General features: G+C 32.9%; 1 protein-coding gene across 1 annotated transcript; it reads right to left on the bottom strand.

Annotated features, from left to right (window-relative positions):
- Positions 1–790: 790 nt before the first annotated feature.
- Positions 791–5,801, bottom strand: LOC105126737 (autophagy-related protein 9-like). The gene is made up of 10 exons (XM_011027696.1): positions 5,713–5,801; positions 4,561–5,208; positions 4,123–4,443; positions 3,824–4,046; positions 3,054–3,233; positions 2,737–2,943; positions 2,564–2,641; positions 2,401–2,471; positions 2,167–2,277; positions 791–1,857 (listed from the first exon to the last, which is right to left on the bottom strand). The coding sequence occupies exons 2-10, from the start codon at positions 5,133–5,135 to the stop codon at positions 990–992; spliced, it is 2,634 nt and encodes an 877-aa protein (XP_011025998.1). The 5' UTR covers positions 5,136–5,208; positions 5,713–5,801; the 3' UTR covers positions 791–989.
- Positions 5,802–10,251: the final 4,450 nt, after the last annotated feature.

Genomic DNA, 10,251 nt, shown 5'->3' on the forward strand with positions numbered 1-10,251 from the left:
ATTAAATAGAGAGGGAAAAAATTTATTAAATGAAAAGGAGAGTGGATAAAAAAAAGCCAATATATATCTAAATTTTAATTACAATACCATTAATATCATCAAAAAAATTTAATAAGATGAACTCAAAAATACAAATGAATATTACTAATAGTAATGTCAGTGTTCTATATTTGCCATTAAAATAACAAATAATTTACTTATCTTTAATAACAAGTATGGCCGAGTTGCTACTAATAATATTATTAGTATTGTTAGATCTATTTTCTTGAAAAAATTTTAATAGCATGTTTTAATTGTAACTTTAATATGTCTTAAAAAAAATTTCTCCTCCCTCTTCTATTTAATATTTTTTTTTTAAAGTAAGCTATAAATACCATGTTTCTTTCTCAATCACTTACATGCACAAATTATATTATTTTACTAATTATTATTTTAATTATGCTATTACAACTTACCATGCTAATTTTAAAATAAAAATTCATGAAAAGAAAAGGAGGATTCTTTGTGTCGTGTTGAAGAACTGTTTGGATCTGAGGTATTAAACAAGAATCATGGGTTAAATGAGTTAATTGATTAAAACCATGCAAAAACAATATCATTTCAAAATTAAGAAAGAAAAATATTAAAACAACATCATTTATATTTTTAAAAAATGTTTCAAAAAAAATTGTCAAATTTAAGAAACGAATCTAATATGCAACTGCAAAGAAATTGACTAATTGATTAGAATGGGATTTGGAATGTATCAATGGATTGCATTTGTTTTTATAGTTTCAGGAGGCTTGCAGTAACATAGGAGTCTGTTACCTTCCAAATTGGGACGAGGCCTACTTGAGAATCTAACCTCGTGATGAATCTTATGTACAACAAAGAATACATGGTTTCCTCTTTACACCCAGAAGAAATTACAGTCCATCTTCGGAAACCCATATGCATTCCGCAAATCTAAAAACAAGAACCCCTCGAGCTGCTGAAGAGGTAATGGACTCTCAAAAGCTAGGGGGTTCTCGAAATGCAGGGGGTGTGTCAGGTGGTCTGCTATAAATGTCATCAAAAAGAAGACTCACACTCCTTCCCGCTTCAATGTCATCATCCAAATAAGTGGTCCGGGACAACCTGTTAGTGCTTCTCCAGTCCAAGTGTTGCTCATGATCCTCTAAGCTTTCTTCCGATAAATTATCATAGCGATTTTCAGAAGCATAGAGGTTGAAATCAGGAGGCTCGAGAAAACTTGCTCGGTGGAAATCAGGAGGCTCGAGAAAGCTTGCTTGGGGCTGCGCACCAAACGGGCCACTTCTTACCCACCAATGGCTCCTAGTAGGATGTGCAAGGTTGCTGGAGTCATGATGTTGAAGTACACTTTCCTGGAAGAATGGGGCAGAAGTAGAAGCACCCAAATGAGACTCCAAACGGTCCTGGTAATTGTGATCCCAGAACTCTTCATCATGTCTTGCTTCATTTTGTTCCAAGTTGGATGGCGTCCAATAATCCCTGGAATGCCGTTGCTCAGCTGCTTCAAATGGTACTGCTGTGGCATCTTTCGTGTTGTTAGTTGAACAATGAGGTCGAGAAGTATAATACCAATCAAGAAGATAAGGATGATTCCTCTGATCTATATCAAGTAGCGACAAAGAACCCAGCTGAAAACCTGAAGTATTAAATGGCATTTCCCTTGAAAAAGGAATGTTTCTATCACCGGGGCCTCTGAAGCTGGGGTTCCCTCGCCACATTCTAGGAGAAGAGTGCGTGTGTCTAGCTCCCTGTCCTTGCAAATTTTGGTCCCTAAAAGTTCTAAGATTTAATAGAAACTGCTTTCCCTGAATGTTGGGTTCCCACGAAGGATAGCTACTCTGGAAACTGCAAAATACAACGATGCAAGATGAGGAGCAAGCACAGGGAACAATTAAAACAAAACTACCCGCAGGTACCTTGCAAGGCTTACAAGGGTTTATTTCAATTTCCAAGAGAGGACACGACAGTAGCAAATTTACAAAATAATGATTAAAATTCCCAGAGCAACTAGTTCCCTTTAAGGAACAAATACAATAGCATCTCATCCTGAGAATTTTTTTGTGCATGTAAAGCAAGCACAAGGACAGTCACACAAGGTTTCAAAAAGCTTATCAAATTGAAGAAGAATCGACAATTAAAATGCTAAAATCATACCTCAAAAATGATTTCTCCATCTTCCCCTGACAACTCCTCCGAGAGCGAGGTGCATTGTAGGGTGAGCCATAATTGCTATTTCCATGGTTTTGAAAATCAAAAGCACTAAAACTGTGACAGGTCAATAAAGTCAAGGATTGAATATCATCAATGTTACGAAACAAAGCTAAAATATGGTTTGGTATATAATTCCTTAAGGTTTCAGAATTTTTAATATAAGAACATGCGACTCACCCGCAAACATGGCCAACACCTTCAACATCCACTGTGAAATCTGCTATGAACTGTAAGATGTCATCCACACGCTGAAAAAATCACAACAAACCAGCTTGAAATTAGCCAATATATGTCATAGCTATAACTAGATAAACAGTCTATCAGGAGATGAAATGGATACCTTTGGGACAACAAATAAAAGCAAGAATGGCGTGAGGAAAATTGAAGCCATCTCCTCAAGTAACATCATTCCAGTATACTGCATAAAAACCATAAAACAGTTAAAATCGATCAACACTGCATCATTAGGGAGGTCTCATTTTCATATAAATGCATGAATTTCATCTGCATTACCTGAAATAAGGTTTCAAACTCCATACGGACCCTCTCAGTATTTTCTCTGCCTCGCCATTTCTTTGGCATATAATGCGTGTGCTGGACCACCATAGACATTGCCCCTTCTTGATCAAGGACCAGGAGCTCTTCTGTAACAGCAGCCCGGCTGATAGCTGTTATAGTTCCAAAAACAGCAGCATACCAAAGCAAGTTGCGCCCAAATATCTGCAGAATTTAAAAGACTATCATGAAACATACATATTATCATCAATTATGACTGCCAATTTTGTATTATTTAGTATCTTTTTAAGATAGTATAAGTACGAGTATATTACATGGCCCTCTAGCAAAGATTCCTCCAGAAATGCAATGATGATCAGGATAGCAGCAAAGCCTCCAGAGACAAAAGAGATGAACTTTGCGATGATTGAAATAATAGGTGAAGGGAACTGCTTTAAATAATCTGAAGCGTGCATCGCACTGCTACTGATCCGATGCTTGAACAAATGGTCAGCCTGCAACATAAATACATGCCATCTTAATTATAGAAGTGCTCAGGGAGGTGGATTCATATCAGAGAAATGATTTCAAAAATTGCTAGTACCCTCACTCTTTTATTGAAATAAAGCTACATTATGGAAATGGACTCTCATCTCGTGCATGAAAATGGCAAATAGAAGAAAGTTTTCTTGTAACAAAATAAATCTAGCAATCTAACATGCCAGAAACAAAGTAATAGATTTAAACAGGCATAGCCCTCATTCATCCAATAATTAACAAAACCCAACAATATCTTGCTTCTGTTCATTACAATGCCATCAAATAAATCAAGCACTGTTTCATACTCATGAGAAAATGTGTTATCAGAAAAAACACATCCTCTTCTTACCAGAAGCAATATTACAAAACCACCAAAATATGTTCACCTTATCAAGAGGTTTTGCTAGTTTAATACAAATATAAGACACAAGATTTGAAAAATAACTAGAACACATTCAGAAATTTGCACTCGACAGATATCCTTGCCAACATTTCAGAAGCAAGCAGATTGATTATGATAAGTTTTTTTTTAACATAATGTCACAGAGAGAGAGACAGTTAGTACCTCGTTGAATTCTCTAAAAATCCACCTTGACAAATTTGACCATCTTCGAGATGATGCTGTGCTTGGATGATTATAAAATTGTTCGGCATGCCTTAGGAAGAGATACACCAGCATGAATATAACAAGAAATGGTGAAAGGACAACCATTGCAAGACCAACTACCATAAGCCTTTTCTTTAATGCATTAGGATTATAAATGAAATCCCTCCTAACACAAAAGTTCCTGCAGAAGTACATTCTAATGAGAAAATGCTAAATAATCAACATTTAAACAGGAAGTCATGTGAAATTAACCATACCGATCAAACATGCTCTGTAATATGCACCAATTTAAGGTCCACTCAAGGGGCTTTGTTAGTATTAGGCGATGCTGCATTCCATTTGAACCTGTCCTGACAGTTGGGCCAACACCTGGAATCCACAGGGAGATTGGAAAAGCAAGCACTCCTTTATTGAGCATTCCAATCAAGTAGTTCTCTTTCCGCATCAATCGCATCATGATGTCATGAGCAGTAAGGTCCTTAACCACACACAGTTGTTGTGAATGTTGCAACTGAACAACCTTTTCAAGAACTGTAGCCCATGACATGGTTTGAATTTCATTGTCTGTGACATGGAGACTGCAAAAAGATAATATTTTTTCTATTATTGAAATACAATGAAAAGTCAATAAAAAAGAAAACATCTGTACTGAAGTAAACTTCCAACAAAAAATTTTCACAGATTAGATCAGCCACCTGTTATAATAGAAGTGCCGGATACCAAGAATGTCCCTCATTTGAGCAAAAAACCTCAAGAAACAGAAGATCCAGTATATAGAAAATAACCCTAAATATCCAACAATGATAGCTTTTGAAAGCGTAAGAGGGGTTAATGGGTGCAGATGGAGAGCTTCTTTAGCAAGATCACAAGGCTTGATTCCAGATTCAACTGCATCCATCCCACACTTAGCATTACGAAGACCATTCCAATCAACATATAATAAAAAAAATCCTGAGAAACCGATGGTGAAACAGATGCTAAAAAGCTCAACTATCCACTTTATAATAATACACCAAAGCCCTTTCTCGCAATAGTAATTGTATAATCTTTCAAAGAACAGGTCCAAATCAGCAATTGGTTCCACATTCAAGCTCTCGCCATTAAGAAGCCCTGAAGGGCTCTCGCAACCAGGACTTGGCACCCTTCTATAGTCAGACAATTCAATCTCTGGTGGAACATCGTCAAGCAAGCGGTTTGACAAAGATGATTCACCATGCCATTTCCACTTAAATATGCTCAGAGCATTAAAATTCTGCCCACTGAACATCATATTCACAAACACTTACAGTAGGCAAATAGAGCCAGTCCATTCCCCAAACTGCATTAATGGTTAAGGCAAAGCTCTGGAAATGAAAGAAAAAAAAAAAGATCAGACTAGACATGCCTTATATAGCTACTTTACACAATCCCCTGTTTCCTCGGTAATCAACTAATATTCAAAACTTGAGAAACTAGAGAAGTTGCATGACAAACCAAGCAACTTCTACTACACTCAACTAAAAGATGCATTTACACAACCACAGTATCTTCCACTTCTCGTTCGTCAAATGTCACTGAGAAAAGGAAGGTAAAAAAATCTTCTGGGAGGAAAAGAAGGGGCAGAGGGTGATGGAAGAAATTTTCCACCAATATTACCAATGCACCATATTAATCAGAATGAAGATGAGCACAGGAAAGAATGTGATATTGAAACATAATGAAATTATACCATCATTCTGAAAGTATTCTTACATCTTCAGTATCCTAAATCTATTAAGACCCACTGAAGCAAACATTTTTAATTAATGGGTGATAAAACAGAATCAAATATTCCCACATAGTTCATAGCATTTTGATCAAGTATCTACCTGTTCATCTGCCAAAGCTCAAGTCCTACAAGGCAATCAATTTTCACCCAGTTCTACAATACAAACAAAGGCCTCACTGCTGCCTGTAAAAGCAGCACCAAAATGATCTTGATCAGTCTGCTAATGAAAACACGCGTAAATGCATACAAAAATGTGAATTTTATAGATAAAAACAATATGGAAGGCCACTAATCCAGTGACAGAGAGGGAGTTTAACAAGGAGTTCAAAACTAATCAAGGCATCTACTAAAAGCAACTAAAAACCAAGATCAACTCCCTTTATTTCCTAAGACATGGTCTAGTTTTATCTCCCTTTTGTACCATATATAAAAGCTGCAATAGGGATTTTTCACTCTTTAACAAATGCCAGAAATACATGATCTCTCTAGAGGCATTGCTTTGCTTCTACAACGACTTAATTCAAGTGAAATAAGAATAGTGAAATCACTAACCACTTAAGATCTCTAATGGAACCTCCAATTCAATATGCAAACAAAAAGTCACAGACTTTTAAACTGGAAATAAATACCACTTAGAGCAAAACCCGGAAAGGAAAAACCAAATTTAATCGGATAAAAATTCACGAAAAAAGGAGATGGGCAATCTTTATCTGATCATATAATCACTATATTGAGTCAAAAAAACAAATTGCTTAATCTGGATTAAATTACTGCAGCTTAATCCCAGCTGTCCATATTAATTAGCAAATCAAACAAAACATTCACATCATTAACTGAAAAAAATAAAAGAACTAAAAATTCATGTTGTACGATATCATTATCACGTTAAAGGACAAAAAAAATTGATTCGAATCGAGATAAGACAAGACACGAAATTACCTGGAAACCCAGAAAAGAATAATGATATGACCGAAGGGTGGAAAAAATCAAGAAAAGGGTGAGGATTCAGTAAGGTCAACTATAAGAAACTGCACTGAAATATTTTGTATTGTCAAAAAGAATTGAAAGACAGAAGAAAACAGGACAAGGGAGGAGGGGAGGAAGGGAGGGAGGGAGGTTGATTGTTTGGGTTGCGTGGTTCTTTCTTGAGTGAATTGAAATTCAATTGGGAATTTTTTATATTTTAATTTTAAATTGTTATTGAGAAATGGTAATGTGAAAGGGTAATTTAGAAAGCTTTTTGGGCTTCTTCTGTCTCTGTCTCTATCTCTGCTTTTGTTATTACTTGAGATGGATGTCAAAAACGCAGTGGCAGTAAAGGTAAAAAAGCCTCCTCCGCGTTGGATTGAGCAGGAGGAGGAGGAGGAAAGGAGGAGACACAACTATACAAGAAAGCAACAACTGGTACTTCCCTTTACTTCATGAACTGGTTAACTAGCAGTTCCACCTTCTTGGTGACCAGGTTTCATCAATTATTTATTTGGGCATTGGATTAGAGTAAAAAAAAATTAAAATAATATTTTTTTTATTTTTTAAATTTATTTGTAATATTAATATATCAAACAATATAGAAATATAAAAAATTATTTTTAAAAAAACATAGTTTTAACTGTGACTTTAAAATCAAAAGATAGACACTTTTCTTTTACTATATTATATATTACAATTATAATTTAGAAAAAAAAAAGTACGGCTTCACTAATAAATATGATTAAGTAAAATAAAGGTTTCTGTGTATTCTTAGTTTCTCTTTATTATTTTTAAATAAGTGTTAAATTAAATTTAAATCATTTAATACTTTAATTTAATTAATATGCGAATGAAATATAAAACCAAAAACAAAATAAGATTTTATAGTTGGATTAAATTAGTGTGGATTTGATGACAAGATAAATATATTTTGTTTTTGCAAATGTATATTTAAATTTAAAAATTATATTGAGTTTTAACATATTTTTTTTATAATTTCACGTATTTATATAAAAGCTATTCAATAATAAATAATAAATATACTTATAAAAAAATTATTATTATTACAAGCCGAACCTTATTATTATTACAAGTTATAGTTCTTGCATTGTTGGACGATGCTTTATGAAATTTATTTTTGTTTAATTATATAATAATTAAAATAAATATTCATAAAAAATATTTTATAATTAAAATTACTCTCTTATTCATGTAATTTATTTTTTTATAATGATAAGCTTTTTTTTATTAAAGCATGGTTTATTATAAAAAAACAACGAGAATTTTAAAAAAAATTCATAGAATTCTAATAACTTGAGTAAAAAAAAATCTTTTTAATTAAAAACTCAATTTCTTTATTCATGTATTTTTTATGATTTTTTTTATAATAACTGTCTTTTCTAAATAAAAACTCTCATGATAATTAAAAAAATAGAAAAATCATGGATCAATCATTTTTCAAGCTTGTATGATAAAATATAAACAGAGAATTACAATAAATAAAAAAATAGAGATTTCATTCTCGTTGAATAGTAACTATTAACAAAAACAGTTTTAAAATAATTTTACATATTAAGCTAATGCATTATTATTAATATTATCATAAAAAGACATGGTATTGTAAAAAAGATGATTTTTAAAATATCATCTTATAATTTTTTTAAACAAACTTTATTGTAAAATTCTAAAAAAAATAAGAGCTATTAAAAAAAAAAAACCATGCACATCTAGGCCTGAAATGATGGACCTGCATGTCTGGCTTGAGATAAAAAGTTTTATGCATGCATGGAACCTGAATATACATAATATATATATATATATATATATATATATATATATATATAACCTTTAATTTATTATCATACTATTTATCAACACCTCGAATACGCCAGTGCTTAGATTAAAAAAATCGAAAATAAATAAAATTCGTCGCAAAATTTCTTAAAGGATCTAGGGAAAAGGGAAAAAAAAAAGGTTACACGTAAAAGAAAACGTCAAAGACCAACGTGTTTTGTGATTTTAATTAATTAATCAAAGGGAGAGCCCAGTCGTGACGGTCTTCGATTCCCAGTCCACCAGTACAGGGTGATTTTAACTGAGTTTGAAAAGAGAACGAGTTATGCTGAGTCACTACCGTGAGTGGCTGCCGCCACATTTACCTCGTCACAAGATGTTCGAAGAAGTCACGCATTCAAAGTTTGACTTCACTTGCCAATGTCAAAGACGTCTCAACTTCGCAGGTTCATCCGCCTGCTTAGTCCTAATAATAATTCACCGGCAGCCGTGCATGGAGGGACTCAGGGGTGCAACCCTATAGTCTCTTCTTTAACTTTGTTCTGGTGCACAGGGTAAAAAACAAAACATAAGCTGGATCCTCCAAAAAGCAAGCAACTTCAGCGGCATCACTAGCAAGGATAGAGCATATTCCAGAGGAGTAACGTGCCGCAACTGTGATATCGCCCGGGCGTTTGAGGGTATCGTTGAAAAATAATTTTAAAACTCAGTCTGATTTGATGAATTAACATGAAACTAGAACTAGGTTAGCTTTATGAGAAAATAAGGTGGTTGAAAATTCAACCGATGTAGTAAAATTTAGTTATAATTTATTAATTATTTTTATTTTTTATCAAATAGTTTTGTTTTGATTTATATAAAAAAATAAAATTAACTTAGATTTAATAAAAACATGTGATTTGGACTTTGGACCAGATCGATGGCGGGTTGGATTTAAAAACACTAGGTTGAAATGTATTTTTAAATTTTTTTATTTTTTTATTTATTTTTTATTTTTAAATCATTTTGATATCGATAATATTTTTTTCTAAAAAAATAATTTAATAAATTTAAAAATAAAATATATTTGAAAATTAATATTTAGTAGTACACTTTCACATATACAATTAATCAGCTCTATTGTTGCTCTCATGAAGAGAATTAAAGAAGGATTTTTAGAGAGAAATATTTGTTTTTTATTTATTTAGTTTATAAAATTAAATTCCATGTTTGATAATTTTATTTTTTTATAATTTTATCATGATTTTTATTGTTTTTCCTTTATTGTTAGGTTTTGTAGTTTATTTAGGTTAATATTTTGATTTATTTAAAAAATTATAAATTTATTAAAAAAAATTATTTTAAAAAAATATTTAACTAAGGATGAGAAGGCTAACTGAATCAATCCATAGTTTTTCTAAACTACGTTACGAAAATCAATATATATATATTTATAACTGGGTAACCAATCAACAAGGTAACGGGTAAAAAATTCAAAGTATCCGAAATATAATTTAAATAAAAAATAAATGAAGAGGAAAAAAATTTTAGTTCAAGACAGGAAATATAAAAATAATTTTAAATAATTCAAGAAATTCTCTACTATGACATATTTTTTAATCTATATTATCCGAACGTGACTTGGGATGACCGAGCAAATTTACACGTGCAACTTTACTTTTTAAGCACGAGGACATGTCACCAGCACGACTGTCCAAGTGAATGGCCCTTTCGTCTTTTCCTGGTCCCCAGTTTAAATGATTCGTCGTTTCCACCATCTAGCCAAACGGCATGTAGTAGACAGAGGAGCCAAGAAAGAAAAACCGCGGGAGGCAACGGACCAGCTTGGCGGGAAGTATGACGTGGCAAAGCTCCACCTCAGCAATTCCCGCCAAGA

Source organism: Populus euphratica, unplaced genomic scaffold, assembly GCF_000495115.2.
Source record: "Populus euphratica unplaced genomic scaffold, PopEup_1.0 scaffold30.1, whole genome shotgun sequence".
Classification (NCBI taxonomy): domain Eukaryota; kingdom Viridiplantae; phylum Streptophyta; class Magnoliopsida; order Malpighiales; family Salicaceae; genus Populus; species Populus euphratica.